At 44.1% G+C, this 24,442-nt stretch overlaps 1 protein-coding gene across 23 annotated transcripts in view; it reads right to left on the bottom strand.

The window, feature by feature from the left end:
* The window catches only part of TTLL5 (tubulin tyrosine ligase like 5), a 289,301-nt gene that overhangs the window by 129,825 nt on the left and 135,034 nt on the right, over positions 1-24,442 (bottom strand). For all 23 annotated transcript variants that reach the window (XR_009264632.1, XR_009264633.1, XM_058739730.1 and 20 more), the window contains one exon: positions 8,010-8,164. Coding sequence is in view for 21 of the 23 variants with exons in the window: in XM_058739730.1 (XP_058595713.1) it covers positions 8,010-8,164 (155 nt within the window). In the remaining 2 variants the exon portion in view is untranslated. The remainder of the gene's footprint in view (positions 1-8,009; positions 8,165-24,442) is intronic.

Below are 24,442 nucleotides of genomic sequence, written 5' to 3'. Positions count from 1 at the left end.
TGATATATAGGCAGATTCTTTCATCTACTCAATTTTCCTTGGTGCAAAGTTTCAGAAAAACAAGAATTGATTTCCTCTAGACTTTAAGTACATCCCATTTATTAACCCCTTTATGGTTTCCTTACCTGCTATGCCAGAAAGCCTGCTTTTCTCATCTAAATCCTCCTAGATTGTAGTCACATTACTGAGATGCAGCCATATTTCATTTTCATCACAGAAAGATAGTAAAATTTGTTTTTAAAAACCAGGCCAAACGTGGTATTGATTATTGGCTTTGAAGCCAAACTAATACAAGTCTTACTTAGCCTGATAATTCATGAAAGCCAAAAACACCCCTTTATGGCCTCTGAGGCAGAAGAATGGGGCAGTTAAGACAAGAGTTCTACTGTTGATTATGAACCCCAGGGGCCTCGCATATGATGCGACATTTTGAATTCCTAGGCGCACATATACTGCCTCTCTCCCTCCTCTGGCTTTCCTTGCATCCACCAAAGAATACTTGACTCCACATTTAGGCATGCCTGGGTGGCTCAGTCGGTTAAGCGTCCGACTTCGGCTCACGTCACGATCTCACGGCTTGTGAGTTCAAGCCCCACGTCGGGCTCTGTGTTGACAGCTCGGAGCCTGGAGCCTCCTTTGGATTCTGTGTCTCCCTCTCTCTCTACCCCTCCCCCCACTCATGCTGTCTCTATCTCTCATAAACAAATAAACATATAAAAAAAAATAAATGTCCTTTTAGCTTCTCTTAGGTATCTTTCTTTAGGAGCATTTTCTCGCTTTGTAATCAAAATTTTAACTTCCGGATACTAACTTCACAATAAAAATACATTATGTAAACCTCAGTGTTACGATTAGGTATGCCTGTTTTCCCTACCATGTATCTAACGTAAGCATTAAGCAAAGTGGTGTAGGACTACCGTGTTCTCAGTGAGTCTAATTTTACATTTCTCTCTTTTCTACAAAAGGAACTAAGAGTCATCAAGAACCAATGCAAAACCAGAACCCACACTGGAACCTTCCTTCTCAAAGCAATTGCGAGGGAAGAGAGGCTCTTTACTCCTTTTCGGACGCTATCAGTCTATTGTTTTCTTTTATTAAAATATAGGTACAGGGAGGGGCGCCTGGGTGGCGCAGTCGGTTAAGCGTCCGACTTCAGCCAGGTCGCGATCTCGCGGTCCGTGAGTTCGAGCCCCGCGTCAGGCTCTGGGCTGATGGCTCGGAGCCTGGAGCCTGTCTCCGATTCTGTGTCTCCCTCTCTCTCTGCCCCTCCCCCGTTCATGCTCTGTCTCTCTCTGTCCCAAAAATAAATAAACAACCTTGAAAAAAAAAATTAAAAAAAATATATAGGTACAGGGAGTTTTTCCTTTTTCCTCTTAAATCCTAGGAACTAAAGAAAAGCAACAACTTCTTAGTTGTACTAGGTTGGTAACATGCTGACAGTCTTAACAGAAAGAAGAGTGGAGGAGGAGATAGGACGGGATCTTCAGCTAAAGGCTCAGGGAAGCCGGTTGGTCTTCCTTCTAAAAATTCGCTGAGTCAACACTAAGTACTGCTTTACAACTGGATCATCAAGGTCTCCCTACAGGAGCCAGAAAGAAAGATAGTGGGTTTTTTTTTTTTTTACTACTGCCATTCTTTCCAAGCTCTTTCAAGGCTGGTAAACAGAGTGAACTTGGCCAGATGGAAGATAATAGAAAAACCAGGTGAGAATTAAACTGAATTATGAATTGAGTCACTGATCGAATTTCTTAATTTGAGAAAAGGAGCCTCATCCAGCTTCATATGCGAATTTTTGTCATTCAGGCCTGTTAAAACCACCATAATCACCAACTGTGGATAGATCTAAAATTATAAAGCGAACAATCACATAAGATACAGTCTTGCCTCCCGACGACGACTCTGTGTGGCTGGTGGTTCGCCTGCGTGCTAATCCTAAGGAAATGCGAGGTGGTTTCTCTTTGATACTTTGGAGGGGAGGGGAGGGGTGGAGGCCGACTAAAGAAATGCTGCACTGGCACACACACACCACACAGCAACCTGCATTTTGGCTCACAGATAAGAAAAGACCTACTTCTTTCACTCCTGGTACTAGGCCCAAACATTCCCAAACGCACTCTGCCCAGGCCTTGCTATGATGTCTAGCCAGCTATCTCTCACACATTTCCTAGGTTTACCAGCATTCCTTCAACAGGCAGAGGCCCAATCATTCTGGCCTTGGCACAAACACCTATGACACTCGGCTCTCCCGGTGAATGAGGAACTGTAGAATCTGTCACAGAGCTTGAACCGACACAGAGCATAACCCTGGAGAGGTTCCGTGTCTGGCTGAGTGAGAAAAGCAGCAGGGGAATTTTAGATAGAAGCACAGGCCTTTATCCTTCATGTGCTGAAGAAACATGTTCCTCAAGGGGAAGAGACTGGTAAGAACTAAGATTCCGCAGGAGGAAGGCCAGGTTAACTTTATTTTGTGGGAAAGAAGGAAGGAGAATAAGAAGTGAAATATCACTTCTACAGAACTCTGAGCATAAAAGAGTTTCTTTCTTTTTCTTCTTCTTCTTTTTTTTTTTTAGGCCCCCCTAAAAGTGGTTTCTTTTTGTGATTGTGCTCTTTGGCTAGAGAGTGTTGTTTATATAACAGTATAAAGTACAAAATTATAAGCTCCAAACTCCTCCAGAGAAAAGCTCTCCCAAAGCTCGACCCCCAGGATAGATGGAAAATATGAGTGTTTACTGGCTGGAACATCGGGCTGCAGTGGAAACTTCAACATTCAGAAGAAGATAGCAGAGAGGAAGGGCCTGTTGAGTAGGCAGAAGTCACCCTTCAACAAAGGGGTCAGAGGAAAAGGAAGAGTCTCCAGTTGGCTGCACTCTGATGCCTTCCCTTCCTCAGCGGGAAAGGCCACATCTCTGTAATCCAGCCCTGGGAGCACACCATACACGGGTGATGGCCAGTTTCTCCCATACTAGATATAAAAGCAAGTGGGTAGCAATATCAGACCCCATCAAGTCCAGTTTTAACTTTCATTTTTTTCTGGGAAGAAAACTAAATATTATCAACAACCTACCACTAAAATCAGGCGCTGAACTGGCTTTCATGTACATAACTCAATTAAATCTTAGAACAACTTCATGTGGTAGCCATCATTTGCATATCTAAGCAGAGGGGGAAATTGTGGCCCAGAGAAGCCAAGTAACTTGCCCAAGGTCGCATACCTAGTAAGGCACACCCAGGTCTTTCCAACTCAACAGTCCCTTCTCTATCACATCATGCCACCTTCCTCAGACAGGTCAACGGCCCCCTTTCCTATAAAGTTAACATGCTCTTAAAGAAATAGAAGCATTTAAAGGACTAGGCTCAGAATAAGTCCCCGTACAGACAGGCAGAGGATAGGAGCAAAACGTTGCCATTTTAATCACTAAGTAAAATGAGTGCGCAACTACGGGGTTCTCTTTTAAACCCTTACGATACTCCTTTGTAGTACAGTAAAAAACACCTAACTTTGAATTTACCACCTAACGATTTCTGTGTGTATAGTTCACTGATATTAAGTATATTCACACTGTTGTGCAACCGATCTCTAGAACTTTTTCATCTTGCAAAACTGGAAAGCTGTAGCTACTAAATACTAATACCCCTCTCCTCTTCCCGCAGCCCCTGGCAACCACCTTTCCACTTCCTGTTTCTAGGACTCCTTTAGACACTTCATGTGGATGGAATGATACAGTACTTGCCCTTTCGTGACGGGCTTATTTCACGTAACGTAATGGCCTCAAGGTTCACCCACATGGCGGCGACCAGATTAAATCCTTCCACACTCTTCTTGATATCTTTTCTTCTAATTGCCTGGGCCAGAAAATTTAAATCTTTGTTATGTGCCATTTGACACGACTCTGCAATTTTTTCCCCTTCTCTGCCAGATGGTGACTTCTTTGTGATCAAAAACCATGTTTTCCAAATCTTTTAGACCGTACCCAGCGCCCGGGATGATGCTGAGAACATGAAAGATACATCATGGACAGTAAGCTCCGTGAGATCAGGCACTCTTCTGTTTTATTTATGATGACTCCCTGGCACCTGACCTAATGCCTGGCACACGGAAAATGAATAAGATGTACTTTTTTTTTAAATACCAAACTCGATATTTCTGAGGACTGATTAAGCACGAAACGATGGGAAGTCAGAGACCTGACTCTACAGCAACATTTATAAGAAACAATCTGAAGGAAGGGAGAAAAGTATTAGCTTAAACTAGAATCAAAATCTCTGAAAAACTTGTTCCTAAAAATTATGTGAAGTAGGGCATCGGACTCTTTATAATTTAATTTTTGGAGAGTAAGAGGGTGAAGGGACAGAGTGACATGACATCTAGCCCAGGTTTCCCAGATTTGGTGCTTCATTGTACCCCATTTCCCCATACAGAACTTAAAGTTCTGACACACAGCTATTCTCGAGAGCGGGGGCCATCAGGGCGAGCACCCCAGGCCCACGATGTCTTGCCCTGTCACAAAAAGGAGGAACAAACCCATGGCTGTGCTTTCCAACTCCCCCACCTTTAATATCGAGGAACAGACAAATCCCCAGGTTGCATGTGTGAAAAAGCCAGAGATGGATAAAAATAATTCAATGACAAATGCTGGAAAAACATACAAAGGGGCAGAAGCCAGACATTCGTGGGATTCCCTGACAGCTCGATCCACAAGGAAGGGTTGGACTGGAAAAAAACAGGGCCTCAGGTTCCTGCCAAGCCGTCTGAGGCCCTGTCCTTCCCAAATCATTCCAAGCAGCAGCCAAGACTTTACAGTAACCCTTCCAGGTCTCACAAAGAAAGATGCACTGTGAACCCGCTGAGTGCTCGTCACCTAGAAAATGCCCCTCCCTGACATGATCCGACACCAGGCAAGGCTGGCAGTGCTGAGATGCCTCTGCTTTATCACCTCAGGCCCCTAACCATGTCCCCATGTGCCCAGAAAATGTGTAGTTAAAAGGCAGCCGAAAAATCCCACCCATCTCATTGGCTAAAGAAAAGCTTAACTACCCAGCTATCAGCATCTAGAGACCGAAACCGATCCCTTTAAGAAAAAAGAGGTCATGAACACTTGGTACCTGCACCCTGGAGGCCCTATTGTCTAATTCTAAATCGGCCTTGCTTGGAGGTACACCTCACTCAGGCTTCTAAACATGTGACTGATCTTGGCCCCGACTACTTTCTCTTCTGGAGAATGGCCTGCAATTAATCTCACTTATTACCTCTGAAAAGTAACAACAGAGGAATGGCTGGCCAAGTCCAGCTCCAGAGTGTCTAGGGAACTGCAAGCTACATGGCCAGGCCTCAGACTGTCTGGGCAAGTCGTGGGCTCTCTGCCTTCCTCTCCCACAACAAAGCTTGAGCAGGGACTCCAGACAGACCAGAGGAACCAAGGGATTTGAGGAGCTGGGCTGAGCTCACACTGACCCAATGGGAGACGACAGCCCTGAGGCTACGTTTGGGGTGGTTTCAAAACAGCGGGGGGAAGAACAAGGTTGTCTGGTGAAAACTTGTGTGATCCATAAAATCGAGAACAATAGCAACACCACAGGGAAATGAAAAATAACACTATTTGCAGAGTTCTCGTGAGTCACCAGTTTTCATTCCTGTGGCTACCAAGTCACTGAGTCCTCCAATATGCACATGAGGAGCACAGCCAGCGATGGATTCTCTTTACATCTTGTTACTGTTTACGGGACAGCGCCTGGCTTAGTGAATTGTCAGTTTCTCAGCGCTGGAATCCGCTGCTGCTTCGTAGATGAACCAGCAGGCGTACCTCTTATTTACTTAGCATCTACTTCCAGGGAGGGCAAAGTACTGTAAGGACATTCTAAAAGCTCTCAAAACAGCCCAATAAAAAGATTAAATCAGTAGGTTAGGGTCCCTTAGTGTCAAAACCAGTAATAAAACTCACGTCTCTAAGCTACTGATCCCATATTCATGGAACTCAGTCACCCTTACTACTAAGAGAGGGACAAGGGACTCAAGAGCCACGAAACGGTGACTGAACGGGGCGAAAATGGAAACCGGGGCCCGTTACGGCATGGAATGCCTGCTGGCAGTGTCTGGCTGGGGCCTGCGACACCGCCAGGTCTGGAAGGAGCTTGGGGAACTCAGTTAGCACTGCGTTAGGGTGGGCACCTCTGGGAGCTCCACGCGGAACTGGAATCCCCAAGCCGAACCTCCGGGCTGTTCTGGCCACCAGAGGTTACCTGAGGGCAGAGGAGGATTCCCCAGGGCCACCCCACACTGAAATGGGACCTGAAAACTGGTCCTTAAGCTTGAAGAGCAGGTGACAAGAGGGCGGCTTTGGGTACAACTAACCCAAAAAGGAAAAGGCCAGGGGACTCTGCGGGAGCTGCTTTCTGAGGCCAGTGGCTCAGTCGGTGGTATAATGTGCTATTTTCCTGTAGCTCACAAGCACGGTCTGGCTAGGAAAAGACCACGCACAGTGCTGGACGGATTCCCACATCTTTCTGTGTCTCAGCTCTGACAAACAGGTGCTACGAAAAGAAGGCTCGAAACCCAGCCATAACTTTTATTAAAAAAAAATTTTTTCCTCGTTCCATCTACAAGTCTACTTCTCCAAAATATGTAGTTTTGACATTTTGTTTATAGTACGGAAAATGGTTACAGTCTTGTCATATAGATAGAAAATATACCCCAGATTGCAGGGAAAATGTTTTCCACAGAAACAAGGCTCTGATTATAAAATGAAAATGGAATATTTGGAAATATTTTATATGGAAAATAGAGCTCTATGGTATAAACAGAATTTCTCTTTTACGACCTGTGTTTTAGGAATGTGGTTATTCTGTGGACTGTAAATCACCAAACGACAGACTTCTGTGAAGAGAACTTTGTGGGAGGATGTCCTCTCTCAAACGGGCCTGTCTCCTGGTCTTCGGCTCTTTATGATTCTCAGGATGATTCTTTTCACCCTTGACTGCAAGGATTACTGGTACGAACGACACTGGATTCGAGCGTGACGTAATGTGCTTATGTTTATGTTGTTTCCTGGGCAGAGTCTCTGCTTCCCAAATGAGTTCCTTCAGTAATGATTCTAACACCAACAGATACTTTGACAGATAGCAATTTCCTTTATGCCCAAGTCTTAGGTCACCCTCCCACCCTCAGAGGCCGGAAGTGCTGGGGCAGGGGTGGGGACTCAGTGGGGCACCTGGGCCAGAGCGTCCTTATTTAGAGGGGACAATATCTTTATTTGGAGGGAACAGAATATTTGATCGGAACGGTCACATTCCTCCCTAGCTCACTTCACTCAGGGACAGATGCAATTAAACCCATATTTAATAGCCACGAAGGAAAGATGTACTAGGAATCCATTTCTTACATTTTTGTTTTTTAATAGGGGACTTCAAATATGGATTGAGACTAGAATTCAATACAGTGGTTCTTCTTTTAATTCGGAAGTTGCTTACTCTATGGCCAGAATCTATTTGGATTTTATCCTCTGCCACTTTGCTCAACTACATAAAGGACATTTCCTTCCCACTTCCCAAATGAACATTGTCCAGGGAGGCTGTTTGAGTTTAATTACATGACCTAGATGAAAACATAAAAAACAAATATGTCCCTCAAAAAAAAAAAAAAAAAAAAAAAAAAGAGAATCCAAAGTTACTGAAATGCAATGCAGCACAAGTATGAGGAGACAGGGAGAAAATGTCAGAGGTCAAAACACGAAAATGTTGACGACGGGCAAGGATTAAACATAGTTTAAATTCTTCCTCTTTCACCCCCAAGTGAGCTCACTGAACTGTATCAGAAACTTCCTTTGCCTTTGATTTGTCCACAAACTGTCTTACAGATAAAACGAGGCCCTCAATTCAAGTGCCAGACTACTGGGACACGTGGGGAAAGGCACAGACCACGGGAGTCTGTGCAGGGAGTTCAAGGTAGGAACGGCTCACTTAGGACCCAGGCTGTCTCGGTGACTCAAGCACTAGCTCCAGGACCCTTCACATACCTGCTTCCAGGAGGGGTGGGGTGGCTCTCAGGAACTTGAAGGTCTGACTGTATGGACCATGTCGGGCCATTAGGACTGATCACGGGCCGAAGGGTGGGGGACGTTGAAGCGCTGCTTCTGCTTATGGCGCCACTTGCCAAATTCAGGTTTGTTACCTAGAAGCGAAGTGAGGGAAATAACATGATTTCACGGCATTTTAGAAAAGTATCATTAAGAACATGTGGAGGAAATCAAGTAAAGTCCAGGAGATGCTGATTCATCTGAGCTAAAACAGGGGCTGTGACAAAGGCACCCATTAGAGGCTGGCTTCTGTGCCCATCAAAGAGTTCAGAGAAGCGAGGGTGGCTGGTGTCAACGTAAGTTACCAACTATGTATTCTGCTCGTATCGTGTGCAAAGTACTGTACTGTGCCAGGCGCTGTGAAATACAAAGATCAATAACCACAACAGCAAGAGTTTACTGTGTATTTACTCTGTGCCAGACAAGGGTCTAAGACACGAGGCAAGATATTCAGCCTTTCTGACCCTTGTTCTCTCATCTACAAGTTCTAAAGGCACAATAAATTTTAGTTACACATAATAATAATTACTGTCACATACAAAGAACTCATTTAGACAAAAGATGCACAGGCAAAAGAAAAATGGGCACCGACCCCAATAAACAATTTACAAAAAAGGAATATAATTAACCAACTAAACATTTAAAACTAGTCATTTCCACTGGAAAATCAAAGGAATGTAAATGTAAGAGGCCATTTTCATATATACATCGATACCTAACAACAAAAAACATTATATTAGATATGTACCTCTAGTATTTATGTGACTATAAATTGGTAGAATCTTTCTAGAATTTGGCAATCGATTATTACAGGTATCAGGGTATTTGTACACTTTGATGCTATCATCTAACTTCTAGCAACTGTGCTAAAAACTAATTGCACATGATTAATGAGGGTGACTGTCGTGATAGCAGTTACTATTTAGCAGAACTGAGAATGTGCAAAGCTCTGCGTAAATGAGTACATTACACGCATCTCATTTACACTGTCATAATTCTGTCGGTAAGTGCCTTTATGATCCCCATTTACAAAGAATCAAACTGAGGCCTATGAACAATTGGTCAGACCAGGATCTGGACCCCGGTCTTTGGAGCTCCAAAGCCCATCTTCTTACTCACTACGCTATATTGTGAACAGATTTTGAAAACGGGCATTGATTTTAATATTGAAAAAGGGAAAGATCAGAATGACTAACAGTGTTGTTTGGTAAATTTTGCTCTGTCTATATAAGGGAATGCTATGCATTTGTTACAGTTTTTTGAAAAATTCGTAACAATATAGGAACATGTTAATATCTCAGGTTAAAGAAAAAAATCACGGGGCGCCTGGGTGGCGCACTCGGTTAAGCGGCCGACTTCAGCCAGGTCACGATCTCGCGGTCCGTGAGTTCGAGCCCCGCGTCAGGCTCTGGGCTGATGGCTCGGAGCCTGGAGCCTGTTTCCGATTCTGTGTCTCCCTCTCTCTCTGCCCCTCCCCCGTTCATGCTCTGTCTCTCTCTGTCCCAAAAAAAAAAAAAAAAAAAAAAAAAGTTGAAAAAGAAAAAAATCACACTATGAAACTGTACAAAAAGCAGATCCAAATTTCCTTAAACACACACACACACACACACACACACACAGAGAGAGATACAAACTCCTAAAGGGCATGGAGTACTTTTATCATCCAAAAGAGAAAATGTAAATTATTATGAGAAATACAGACACGAGGTGGTGAGCTTAAAACCTGTGTGATGAGGATGAAATCAGAAAAGAAAGGATGGTTTGAGAAGTGTTTCAAAATCAGTTGCACAGAGAGGGGATGATGAAAGGCGGGAGGGCACAAAGCTGAATGCCGGGTGCTGAGCGTGAGGCACAGAAGATGGAAATACCAGGAAAAGCATCCTCCTCAAAAATGTCCTAACAGCCTAGCAATTTTGACATTTACAAACAGAAGAATTCTGGAGCGTTGTCTTTTTTTTTTTTTTTTTTTTTTTAACTCTGAAAATTCTGAAAGAAACAGAAATCATTTCTAGCCACCGTATAGTACTTCATCCCTAGTCAAAGAACTCAGTACGTGAAACAGCCCAGGACTAGGCCTTCACACCAAAGGACTCAAATAGTTTTCTTGGGAAGAAAGCATTTTCCATAGGTCAGGAGTGTCTGTGGAGGCTGGGGTACGGGACACTCAGGCTGCACCCTTCAGTGTGGACCTGTCTTTAGAAGAAGCTTCAGAAGCCAACCTTGGCTCATCATTTCTGACCCCCTTGAGAAGACACAAGCAGACGAAAGGGTAGGGAGGGAATATACTGGGGCAGGTTATGGTAGTATTCTCTGGCCCCTAGAGCCTTCGAGGAGCCATGCCTTCTTCCTACACCCCAGAGGCAACATAGGTCAGGTTCTCAGACAATAAATAAAATAAAAGGACCGAACTCACCCCTGCCCCACACTGAGCCCTCTTCCTTCCTGCCCTGCTCCCTGGCCTTAAACATCAGGCCTTTCAAATTAGACATGAGCTCGCAGCTTGTAAAAACGCTATAGAGTGAGAAAGGTCTTTATGATAACTAGCAGCTTCTCCTATTGCTGCCTCAGGCAGCATGCCAAAACCCTAATACAAGAGGCTTATTAATAATTTATAGTGGAACAGCAATAAAATAAACAAAATGTACACACTTTACCATGTTTAGTATAAACTGTATAGTTTGGAGATTAGTGGATGGGAAAGAGAAGAAATATCAGATCTCTTCAATCTTCTCTCTTTTGGCAAGGCTACCCCTAATTTAAACACGGTCATTTTCATCCTAATACCTAAGTTATTGAATGCTCACCATGTGCCATGTATTAGATGTCCTTGCATTGTCTTTGATATGCATTAGCTCACCCTGAGCGAGCCCTCTGAAGTAGGTTCTATTGTTACCCCCATTTTATAAAAGAGGAAACTAAAATCAATTTGATAATTCTGACGGTAAGCAATTAGACAAAAGTCACGTACCTGCTAAGTGCAGGGCCACGGTTAGACAGAAGATGTTCTCCTCCAAGAGCATGTGGTATACTTTCCCCAAACATGGTTTAACATTTGAATAGTAATGTCAGGCACCTGGAAGTGAGCTTTTAGATCTCACTTACTCCTTACCCATCACTCACGGAAGCAGACACTGTTACGCTCCCTTTCAGCGATGGAGACACTAAGGCTCAGAGTTTACCGTAACTAATTTGCTCAAGGTCACGTAACAGTTGCAGAACTGGTACTCTTGTTTTAGAATCCATTTTCTAGTTTTAAAACTAGTAGGAAACAGTCCTCGTTATCCTTAATTCTTAGAGATTTTTGAAAATATAATTAGCTATCTTAAATTCTGACAACAGTGATTATACAGGCATTGAATACACTTTGCCTTAAATATTATTCCCCATGTTACCCTTCACCAGAGGATATTAAAGAAGTGGGTGGGGGGGGGAACCCAACATCCCCATCAATCGGTTTGGTTTCTTAGCAGGTATAGTAAAAGGAGGCATGAACATGAAACGAATTTTAGATTCTTGGTGGTTCTTTATGGGTTTTGTTTTTTCATGTAACACTGATTCCTCATTTCATGCATAAACCAAAAAATGGTAGCTATTGTGATTTGCTTCTACACAAAAACAAAATATCGTCATTATTTTGAAGTAGCAAAGGGACCACTCTTAAATGAGAGATTATATAAAGAATAACAAAACTTTTAAAGCTTCTCATTTTTAGTTTTTAATGTTTATTTATTTTTGAGTGAGCGAGAGAAACAGAGTGTGAGCAGGGGGAGGGGCAGAGAGAGAGGGAGACACAGAGTCTGAAGCAGGTTCCAGGCTTTGAGCTGTCAGTACAGAGCCCGATGAGGGGCCTGAACTCACGAACCAGAAGATCGTGACCTGAGCCGAAGTCAGAGGCTTAAGCGACGGAGCCACCCAGGTGCCCCTCATCTTTCTTTACAAAGGACTCCTGCTAAAAATGTAACCTGTCTCTTTAAATAATAACTGATCCTCTATTTTAAATATTCTATTCTTACTTCTAAGGTTTTGTCTAGAAGACACCCAGGACCTATGTCACAACTATCCCTACCTGACCCGGCTCTGTCTTCCTGGAACATACGTTGCCAGTAAATAATCAAACAACTTGGGGCTCTCTTAGATATGGCCTCAGAAACTTCTTTACACAGTCCTCCAGACAGCCAATACAAATCAGTCAGAAGTGACAAATAATCCCTGTTCTAGAATAGCCTTATGCAACAGAACGTATTGGGATGATGTCAATGTTCTATAATCTGCACTGCCCAATACAGTGGCCACAAGCCATATGTGGCTATTATGCATTTGCAACGTGTCTGGTATGACTAAAGAACTGGAATTTAAACTTTATATAACTTAAATTTTAAAAGCCACAGGCACCTACCTTGTGGCTACCTAATCAGATAGCATAGCTCGGAAGCCTCAACCAGATCTAGCTGAATCTTATGTGTACAAACTTACGTCTTGCTAGAGTCGGTCCAAGCTAATCATTCCTAGACTATGTGACTTAAAACAGCTTCTGGTTCTTCCTTTCAGTTTCCCAGTTTTTTCCAGGATGGGCAGAAGGAGATGCCGAACTAAAATGGACCCAAGCATCATTGTGGCCCCAATGGCACCTTGTCTTGACTAGGGAATATCTAAGGGCAGGGCAAATCTCCCTGCGTTGGGCCGGGCCTTAATAAACTCTACACGTCAATCAGGGTTCACACGTGGAGGTTCCACCCTAACAGGAAGAAGGATGATAAATATGGCTGCCACCAGGATACATCTGACGCTCTGTCCATCTCTGTTTCTCCAGGTAAACAAAGCCTCATCAGATGAAGAGAAAGTGGACAATTTCATACATATATCTGATTTTCAGTAATGATGAACATTCCACGCTGAAGCATTTTCAAGAAGGACAGGCTTAATAGCACATAAAGACATAGAGTACTAGTAACAAAAGAGACAGCTCATGATTTTTGTGAGGAGTATTAGGCTATCAAGGTAGAGGTTGTAGCCATTGGGCCAGGTGGCTTTCCTGGGCCAATAATCAGAGTCTGTGCTACTAAATCTAGGCTGGCCAACTCATGAATTCATCCCATTGGTCACGTAGTGTCTGGAAGATAGATGGGACAGTTTAAAACCCACTTTAATTACTGAAACTATGACACAAATAACATGCCTTGCTGACAATGGATATCAACATCTTTATGTGCAAAAGATAGCACACGTACGTAAAAACCTTGTAAGTCTGTGGACTTCTAAAACAGTCTACCTTAATTTTTATGCAAATACAAAAACTTTCAGGTTCACAACAGTAATAGTAACAATAAAGTCATGTTTAGCTAACGATAGCTAAATTTAATGAACACTTAATTTTTGCCAGGCATTGTCCTCTGTGTGTGTGTGTGTGTGTGTGTGTGTGTGTGTGTGTATGTATTTATATATAAACTTATTTAGTCTTCAAGACAACTCTGTTAGGTAGGATTATTGCCTTCACTTATAGATGGGAAAATTGAGGTTGAGAGTTGAAATAACTTGCTCAAGAACAAATAATTGTTACATTTCAGCCCCTAGTTTCAATTCCTGGTCTGCCTGATGCTTGTAGTTTCTAAGCACTGTGTTACTCTCACTGCCTTGTACCAGAGCCTGGAACTTACAGGTCCATCTGTGACCAGCAGCATCTGCAATCCCTGGGAGCTTGATAAGGAGGCCAACTCTTAGCCAGCCTCAGCCCCAGTGCAGGAAATCTGCATCTGACAAGAGCCACACACAGGTAATTCACATGCCTGGTAATGTCAGGGAAGCACTTTTACAGGAGATGGTGGAAAAGGAAACGGGGGCCATAGAAAGGTTCTCCTCCAGAAAGCTCCGGGAATTTCCCAAAAACCAGCAGAAATGCCTGGACGGGGTGAAGAGCACGATACAAAACACCCAAGGGGAAGGAGTAGAGAAAATGATTCTATCAGAACTTCAAGATTTTACTATTTCTCAGTGTTGTTTGGATGCTCAAACGTTAACTAAGTAATCATTCAGTATGACAAGGATGCAAATGTGAATAAAATGGTTTAAAACAAGGGTCAGAAAATTCCACGTCTATTTGTTTTGCTGCCATGAGAAACAGCGGCCATTAAAAATAACCAAGACATTGGGGTCCCTGGGTTGCTCAGTTGGTTAAGCGTCTGACTTCGGCTCAGATCACGATCTTGCAGTTTGTGAGTTCGAGCTCCGCATCGGGCTTCGCGCTGACAGCTCAGGGCCTGGAGCCTGCTTTGGACTCTGTCTCAGGCTCTCTCTGCCCCTTCCCCACTCTGTCTCTCTCCTTCTCTCTTAAAAATCATTAAAAGGAAAAAAAAAAAAATAACCAAGACATTTAAGCCTAAAAATTAAACTTGGTAAATATTCCTCCACCCCAGCCTTTCTCTAGCTGGTCAGCTAAGTGAATGATTGCCTGCGGGGAGATCTAGTCACAGGATCCCACCCACCGCTGCCTAGGCCTTAGGCAGATGCTTCACCCCTTGCTCCTCCCCCTCCTCTGCTCCACTCTCCCGGGGCTGCTCTTCCAGAGGTTCCACTCCCATTCCCTTCTTCATGTCCATTGCCACGGTGACCTCGGTGCATTTTTTTCTTGTAATACCAAAACACTGTTTATTTTAGAGCCAGCCTTCCGAATCAGGCAGGTGAGCAAATATCTGAATGTGTGGGGTAGGGACACATTGTACGCATTCCATCTAGACAGGTGTTTAAATTACAGCGGGAATAAATACAGGTGATGGATTGTAAAGGGGGTAGGCGAAACACAGAGAGGGAGGCCAATTTCCGGCTGCTGGCCCGCCCAAGAGTTACTGCTTGTTACTGCTGTTTGCTGTTTGCTGCCAGTGTTATAATGAAAATATGATGGCATTGCCCTGATGGCTTCCCAGAATATACCCACCACCCACCCAGATACATAACCTTTTGGTATCCAAAGAGGATCCAGGGCCAGGCCTAACTAGATCACTGTTGCTGTAGTTGCCATGCTCTAGAAATGCTGCACACCTGAACGCTCAAAAGAAGTCCAAACCTGCTTCATATAAGCAAGGTCTTGGGTCAAATCTTAGGGGTATACACAGAGTAAAATGTGGCCCATTAAAACGTTACCCATGAAGGAACTGGTAATCTAGCGAGACAAGACACATAGAAACAGAGAACAATATTCAAGGCCTCTAGGATGTGATAACTGCCACAATAAAAATGCTAAGGAAATTCAAAGACATCTGAGCTAGGCCTAAAAGGATAGGCAGTAGGATTGCTGTGGGGGTGGTGGGATGGTGGTGGTTCCCAGAGGGAAAAAGCGTTAAGTCAAAATGCAGAAACGGATAGGCAGGAAGAATGTCTGAGAAATAGGAAGCAATCTAATTTGGCTAAATCTCAGAGCAATAAAAGATAGGAACAGAAAGAAAAAATGGCTTGGGGAGATCACTGAATGCCAGACTACACATTTTGCTCTTAATCTAAGAGGTAACAGTAAGCTTGCTGAAGGGTTGTGATAGAGTAGTGCTATGTCAGAATCGTGGTGTGGGTAGAAAAATCTAGTGCTGTTTCATGGGCTGGGGAGAAAGGAGCTATTAAGGAAAACTAAGATTCGTCGAGAGCCACGGTAGTCAGGCAAGAGGTACGGAGGTCGGGATGCAGGACACGCCACTGCTGGCCTCTACTCACTTCCCTCCTAGGCTCAGGAGTGCTGGACCGCGGAGCTAGAGACCTGCTTTGTAATCTGCCGATAAACACTCTTAAATTCATGTGTTCATTGTCCGTGGTTTCTTCTTGGATCAGCCCTCTTTTGGATACATCTTCCCACAGCTGGCAAAGCAAGATGCTGCTGCCTGGCATTTTAAGAAGGGATGGTCAAAGAGTGGGCCTTAGTGCAAGTATGCCTGTCCTTAGATTATCTTGCCATGCCTCTCTTCAACAGTAGAATGGTTTGATGATCAAGATTAGGGTGTGGGCCTTGGGGGGAAAGGTCTGACTAGATGGCTTGGGTCTAGGCCTGAGGCCTGGTGGGCAAAAGAAGTCATTGGATCATACACTATCTAGCCCAAGCCACCAAATCTAGGAATTCCAGTCAGGAGTCTGGAACCAAAAATAGTAATAAGAGGTGGCTCTGGCCTGAAGGATACTCTCTGGGCATCTTCTTCTGAACCTCAAGGTGGTGACTATGGAATCCTAGATTCCAGCCACACTTTGCCCTAAATCAGTGTTTAATGACCACATGGGTAGTAATTTCCAGCTCCACCATGGAACAACAAAATCAAACAGACTGATATTTAAGAATGGTGAAGTTTTAGTAGATATTTGGAAAGACAACACAGGTTAATGAAAAAAACCGAAGGTGCCGGCATCCAGCGTGAGCCCTCGAGCCCATCAATCATCAGCTGGTATCTGCCTCTGTGTATGCATATGCCATCAGTCCCTTAAGGACAAGACAATCTCCGTGCATAGCAGACCACATTCTCCATTTCTATAGATGCTCTCTATAGATACGATTTATCTACAAATGCAGCCTTCTGCTAACTGGGGCTGGTGGATTGTCACGTGGCTTTCACCTTTCTTAACACAGTTCCAAGGTTTATCATTGCTGCTTAGAAAAACACAACCAGCAAATCTAGAGAGGGCTATGCCAGGAGGCAGGGATTACCCCCAACATGCAAACCGAAAGATCAGTTTATATGGTGTTTCATCACTGGCTCTAAGAAGGTCCTTCAAACAACCACTTTAGCGCAGCAGGATCCTGAAATCTAGTTGCTACCATCTTGCACTTTACTTCCCAATGTCAACTTTATTTTTCATAAACAATCTCCCTTAGCTGCAAAGGATCCTTGTCACTAAGCTGCTTCAAGAGCCTAGAGGTAGGGCTGAAAGAACTTCATGCCATGATTTGTACTGTATTATAATTGTAGGCTTATTTGCCTATCTTGGCCCACAAATTACTATATCTCATTCACTGTTGTATCCTCCGAGCTTAGCCCAGCAGGCACAAAAGCATTTATATACTGAATGAAGTAGGTCTCATCTACTCACAAGCACACGCGTGAGCGTGCGCGCGCGCACACACACACACACAGCCTCTAGCTAGAAGCTAGAATCACCAGTGAGTGGAAAAGTGATTACTGTCACTGGAAGGCTAGCTTTGGAATAATGGGAAATAAAATAATCAGTGATTAGAGAGAGGCAAGTGTTGCTCTTGCTAGTGCCCTGCGTAATTTTAGAGACGCGTTCTTCCTGGTCTTGAAGCCTTGGGCAAGGTTCTCAAATGTGGGAAATAAGAGCTGTGCGTACAGATTTTGCTCCTTGTCTGCACAACGTCTCTGCTGTTATGTTTCTTCTTGGCAGTGAAACTGCAAACGGCTGACACTCCATTTGAGATCGGGTTGCATACATTCTCTAATGTTTCTCCAGTGATGAAAATCATGTAGTAAGTATGGATCTGGCACTTTGGGTTTTCCCTTTCTTTTATCTTGCGTGAAACAGATCTTGAACCTCAGGTTCACTAGGCTGTTTGCAAATGTCATGTATCTTTTTTATCAAAATGGAGGTTGGGAATTCAACGTGAAACACCAAATAATAGCTACCACGTGAGCAAACTGGTGGCCTAGCGCTCCCAATGCAGCTTACAATCTTGGCATAGCTCAGGCGAAGTCTAGAGACGGGGCTTCAGAAGATCGTATCATTAATCCAACAAATATTTATCAGCTACTCGGTGGAATTCTTCTCAGCATGGAGTGAACAGTGAAAACAAAACAAAACTCCTTGCTTCCATCAAGATTATACCCTAGTCGGGGGATATCACTGAAATAATATAAAGAATGTGTGAAGCAAAGATGATCATAGATCTGGAGTGGTCATTTTTGGCCAAATTATCAATATTACTGGCTATATGCTACCTTAAAGTTTTCAGAGGTTCTTAACGTGGAGACCGTGGGTCCCTGGTTGTACCAAGAGGGAGCCTCATTGGAAAGTATCTGTGAAGCCTTTGAAATTAATGCAAATTTCTAAGTCTGAGTACACATTTTTTTTTTAATTTTTTTTTTTAACGTTTATTTATTTTTGAGACAGAGAGAGACAGAGCATGAATGGGGGAGGGTCAGAGAGAGAGGGAGACACAGAATCTGAAATAGGCTCCAGGCTCTGAGCTGTCAGCACAGAGCCGGACGCGGGGCTCAAACTCACGGATGGCGAGATCACGACCTGAGCCGAAGTCGGACGCTCAACCGACTGAGCCACCCAGGCGCCCCGCACATTTTTTTTTTTTTTTCAGAACAAGATAGCCTTCATTCAATTCTCAAAGGGATCTCTGACTCAAAAAGGGTTAAGAATCACTCAGAATGTTACGAAGATTAATTTGTCTAAATCTGCATTCATAATGTCCTCAGAACTACACCAATATCATCTTGAGAACAATGCTCTCTATGTTATTCACATGCAAAGGCTCATCAGAATATGACTAAATCAATTGAGCATGCTACCGAAACTTTCATTCTCCTGACCATGGGGCTCCGAATGATTTGGAACAGGGGCAATGAAGTGGCAAGTCCTTCCTGACTTGTTCTAGTGTATGTAGCTAGAACAAAAGGCAGGCCTTGAATAGGAAACACCAGTGGACCAGAATCCACTTCACTCAGGAGAAAAGGAAAACCAAAAGTGCCAGATCTACACTTATTACATCATTCTCATCACTAGAGAAATTTTAGAGCATACATTCAATCAAGAACATGAAACAAAATCATCCTTACACAGTTACCTTTCTAACCATTCTTTTAAGGCCACTTCCTGAGAATTTATAAAATCATCAGCCACAACAACCAACGTGTTTTAAGACAGCTTCAACTCCTGTGCCAACTCCTGGATCCCAATAAAATGAGCCTCAAGGGATTTACACTCTGATCACCGGGAGACACGAGTGAGAACATTAATCGAAATCTAAACGGGGCTAGGAAAAGCTGGGAATCTCTACAGCCCCAGTACATCGGCACTAAGTTCTCTTGTCATGCGCCCCCCTCTCTGTTGAACACTGTCATTTACACGATACACATACACATATCGACATTCAGTGCTCCAAAATCTGGAAAGAGTTCCAGATTAAGATTTGAGACATTCCTGGGAAACCTTACAAAACCACCAAATCACTTTGTAGCGTTTCCAGTTTATACATTTGGTTTTTATGAGTCGATGGGGGCTGCCACCACCAGTGATAAATAGATCTTTTTGCATCACTGCAAATTAAGAAGGCCGAAGTTTGCCTGCTCAAAAGATTAGGCAAATTTATGATTTCACCATAAAATAATCTGATGAAGTGTTCGCTCAACAAGTAACTGATCATCTAGACAGACCCGCACATTTCTCAACCTGCTTTGGAGCGTGGAGAAGCACTTCTCATCATGAACTCAGGAGGTTCCAATTTGTTTCTCTCTTGTAGGCTCAATCATTGGCTTTGCTATAACTGCAGCAGTGTTCAGCTGACGCAAGGTTAGAGTCCTGAATCAAACAGGAGGAGGTAGGAAAACACTAAAGGAAAGAGCATGGCATCACACAGACTTGGGTTTGAATCCTGATTCAGCCATCTGCCATTTGTGTGACCTTAGCACAGTCATCTTTCCTCCCAGCTTCTATTTGCTTCATCTGTAAAAAAATAAGTATCCGCATCATAGGGTTAAAGAAATAATGCTTATAAAGTTCTTAGCACAGTGCCTGGTGCAAAATAGACATTCAGTTAATGTCAGCTGCTTTATTCTGAAGGGCAGTGTGGTACTCCCAATAAAAATGAAACATGGGGGGCGCCTGGGTGGCTCGGTCGGTTAAGCGGCCAACTTCGGCTCAGGTCGTGATCTCGCGGTCCGTGAGTTCGAGCCCCGCGTCGGGCTCTGTGCTGACAGCTCAGAGCCCGGAGCCTGTTTCAGATTCTGTGTCTCCCTTTCTCTGACCCTCCCCCGTTCATGCTCTGTCTCTCTGTCTCTTTTTTTTTAATTTTTTTTTTTCAACATTTTTTATTTTTATTTTTGGGACAGAGAGAGACAGAGCATGAACGGGGGAGGGGCAGAGAGAGAGGGAGACACAGAATCGGAAACAGGCTCCAGGCTCCGAGCCATCAGCCCAGACCCTGACGCGGGGCTCGAACTCACGGACCGCGAGATCGTGACCTGGCTGAAGTCGGACGCTTAACCGACTGCGCCACCCAGGCGCCCCGAACTCTCTGTCTCAAAAATAAATAAACGTTAAAAAAAAAAAATGAAACATGGAAGAGCAGGAGTTTCAAAAAGAATATAAAAAAACTGGGACGCTTGGGTGGCTCATTCGGTTAAGCATCCGACTCTCGATTTTGGCTCAGGTCACTATCTCAAGGTTCATGAGGTCTAGCATACGCTGTCAGCACAGAGCCTGCTTGGGATTCTCTCTCTCTGCCCCTCTTCCGCTCACCTGTGTGCACTCTCTCAAATAAATAAACATTTAAAAAATAAATATTTAAAAATAAAACAATGTAGAAACCAACAAAATACAGAAGAGAAATTCTTTTCAACTTAGCAGGGATGTGATAAGTACCTAGCTAGTGTGAGGGTGCTGAATTAGCTGATGGATTAGAAAGAACTGCCATCACATAGATTATAACTCAATAAGAAATAAGAGATGAAACATCACTATAATGGGTTTACTCTACAGAGAGACTAATAAGGGGCTAAAGGAGCATGGAGAATGGAAAGATGACTTCTGGCTGGGGCAGCAGTGGGTTCTGCATTCATTTCTTTATTCAAAAACGTATTGAGTGCACACCATATACCAAGCCGAAAACAAAATGGGTGAAAACATGGACACAGTCCCCATCCTTAACCAAGAAACTTCCAGTCCAATAGCATGAGCACATTTCCTGAGTACTACCCATGAGTCAGGTTCTGAGGCAGCAAAGGACACTGCCCCCAAAGGGCCCACCATCTGTTGAAGGAGACAGCTATCTGGACACGCACAGTGTGATGAGTGAAGTGGCATGTATATGAGTGAAGGGGCACCTGTTTGGAAACGTCATGAGAAAGACGTGGCCGCCAACTGACCTGTGAGCTGGCTCCGGGAACTCAGAAGCTTCTCAGCCCCTCCTCCCCTGTCCTTGGAATGTGGGCTCCACTTGCTGTTAGCGCTCCTAGAGGCTGCTCCAGGGACATGGCCTTGAGATGATGATGTTGTGTTGAAAACACCTGCATGGTATATATAGCTGAGCCCAGTTAGCGACTCTTTATAAGCTTTTAAGATCTGGTGGGCAGGTGCGGGGAGCCATTCGTCTTGCTGCCCAAAACAAGCCTCCTATGTAAGTTCCCTCTGCTATTATTAAAATTGCCACCTACCAACCTCGAGTGGTCTGCCTCCTTCTTTAGTCTCTCCCTGCCCTCTGAGTACAGGGGCTGCTTTCAGATTATACCAGGAAAGGCTTGAGAACCAACAGCAACTATGTGGAGCCTGGACAAATGCATAAGGTTAGACATGGTAACAGGGGAACATTTCCCGTGAGAAGACAGCAAAACCTAAGGCGTGGAGACTAACAAATTCTGAGTGACTTGCACAAGAACATGTGTGATGGGCGAGGACAGGCCGGGGAAGTAGCCCGGAGCCAGATTCTAAATAAAGGCTTTGAATAACACTTAATAGCTTGGGCTCCACACTGTAGATAACAGAAAGCCCCCTCGAGATTCTTGGGCAAAGGAGTATTATCATCAGACTTGTGATTCCAGAAGATTCCTTTACAGCCAAGACCAGGGTGGGCAGGAGACCCTTTGGGAGGTAACTGCAGCTGTCCAGTTGAGATAATTAAGGTCTTAAGCAGGACAGCAGATGTGAAAGTGAAACAGAGAAGACATATATGAGACATTATGGAGTCAGAATCAGCAAGAATTGGCAATTGCCTGGATGTACAGAGAATCAAGACGCAAACAGAGACAGTGATAAATCAAAGGCTCCATACCTAAATGCCAAGAAATGCAGTGTCACCAATACAGAGAGAAAAAAGGGAAAGAACAAATAGGTTTTTGAGTACTGAATACTTCTTTGAATATTTTCAAAATATGTTTACAATACGTTGGGTATTTTGGGTGCTGGTAGGTGTTGTATGGAAACCAATTTGTCAATAAATTATATTTAAAAAAAAACACATGTTGCAAATGGAATCTAGTTTTCACGGGAAAGAGGAGGATGAGCTCTTAGAGGAAGAACTAAAGGGCTGGAGAAGCTAAGAAAAGTTTTCAGGTAGGAGGTGGTCAATAATAGTACCACATGCTGAGGGAGAAGAAGGATTAAAAATAGGTGACCAAGATTGGCAATCCAAGGTCATCAGCAATCTCTGAGAGCTGGACAAAATGTAAGAGATAAGGTCAGACTGTAAGAGTAAGTGTGGAGGGGAAGGGGTCGGGGACCTGGGCAGCAAGGGCATGTTACTAAAAAAAAATTTTTTTAATGTTTATTTATTTTTGAGAGAGAGAGAGAGAGAGAGCGAGAGAGAGAGAGCTGGGGAGGATCAGAGAGAAGGAGACACAGAATCCAAAGCAGGCTTGAGGCTCTGAGCTGTCAGCAGAGAGCCCGACATGGGGCTCAAACTCACAAATCGCGAGGTGATGACCTGAGCCAAAGCCGGATACTTAACCGACTGAGCCACCCAGGTGCCCCAAGGGCATGTTATTTTAAAACAAGATGGCAGTACAGGGAAGACAAGAGCTTGTGGGGGTTGGGGGTGGCAGGGTGAAAGAAAGGTTACTAGAACAAGAGACCAGAGAGTAGGCTAAGGAACTAAGGAAAACTGGGGCTGAAAGCCTTGAGAGACAGAGGAGCTAGGGAATTAAATAGGATCAGTTGGAACTAGGTCCTAGAGCCGGGAGGCACAGGGATCGAAGAGGAGAATTAGTCTCAATACTAAAATTACCCCATTTTACAGAAAAGGAAATCAAGGCACAGGGATGTTAAGTAACTCGTCCAAGGTCTCACTGACTCAAGAACTCCTGCTTTTTCTATTTATCCTTTTCTGTTTCTAGAAATGGGAAAGACTAATGTACACGATACAAAAAAGTGCAACTTTTTCTACCCAGAAAGAATACAGAACAAAAGGAGCTAGACTTGGAAAACAACCACCCAATCAGAACCCAAATGTACAGCAGTTCAAACGTGTCCAGGCACGCTGAGGAGGCAGGGGGAGAGTGCCCAGTGCCCAGCGCCCAACCTTGCGATAAACTGGGTGCCATCCGCCTCGGTTCTGGAGAACATTCGTCATCATTTCAGAAATTTAGCTCTCTCTCTGCCAATTTCACCTTCAAATTGGAAATTTTGAAATTAAGATTCACTCAAGGTCTACTGTGGCAGCTGCTGAAGCAGAAGAAATGATAGAGAATTCCTTGATACATGAGTGACTGAGAGGAACGAGTAGCCAGAGGAAACCAAACATTCCACACCTCGGCATACACCCTTCTCCAGAACTGCTCTAGAAAAGTATCAGGGTCAGGAGCAAAAAATGAAAGAAACGGAATGGTTTTCTTTTCCACTCTCCATCTTCATGAAAAATGTGAGAAGCAGAAAGTGTCTCCTCCCTCCTATGTATCTGTCAGCACATTTCCAGGAGGCCTGGCCACATCCCGGGCACCGGCTGGCTGGGGAACAGAGACTGACACAGCACATTCGTTCGCCCTGGAGCCCTCGCCTGGGTGGTCTGCTCTTATTCCTTTGATTAAACTCCCAGGCTGGAGGAGCTGGAGCTGCTCCTAATGATAGCTGGTCCTGAAATCTCACACTCGCCCGCACAGAGAGGGCCAGTGCTCCCTCTGAGTCGCAGCCTCCCACTCCTCACCACAGAGCCGGGCTCCTTCGCCACATTCTTCTGCTCACGAACAGCCGTAACCACAAAGGGCAACGTGGGCGCAGAGTGCTGCAGGGCTAACGCACACGTCTCCCAGCACTGAGTGAGGTGGAGAAAGGGAGACTCAAGATCTCCTCCAGCGCCCTGTCAGCTACCGCAGCGCTCCCCCCACCCAGCAGGTGAAAGATGCTCCTAGAAAACCCTGCTTTCAGGGATGTAGACTCTGGCTTCTAAAGAATCCCGTCCCCCAAAGATAATCAGCCTCTCAGGTGTCAAGGGAAAGAACTAAATTCGACCTGCTCTCTGCTCAGATGCGTAAGGTACTTGCTGAATAACCATACGCTAAGGACACGTTATCTCTTTCCAGCATATTGAAAGCATACACATGCTGGCAAGCATTCTGAAGTGGCTACTGTGGCCACTTCGTGGGGCAAGGAAAAGTCTGAGGTTCTTAGGTGTTCCTGGCTATAAATAAGGTTAAATCATAACAGAGGTAGTGAAAGTTGTTACAAGCTAATAAATA

This window comes from Neofelis nebulosa, chromosome 7, assembly GCF_028018385.1.
Source record: "Neofelis nebulosa isolate mNeoNeb1 chromosome 7, mNeoNeb1.pri, whole genome shotgun sequence".
Taxonomy (NCBI): domain Eukaryota; kingdom Metazoa; phylum Chordata; class Mammalia; order Carnivora; family Felidae; genus Neofelis; species Neofelis nebulosa.
This window is presented reverse-complemented; position numbering and strand designations above follow the sequence as displayed.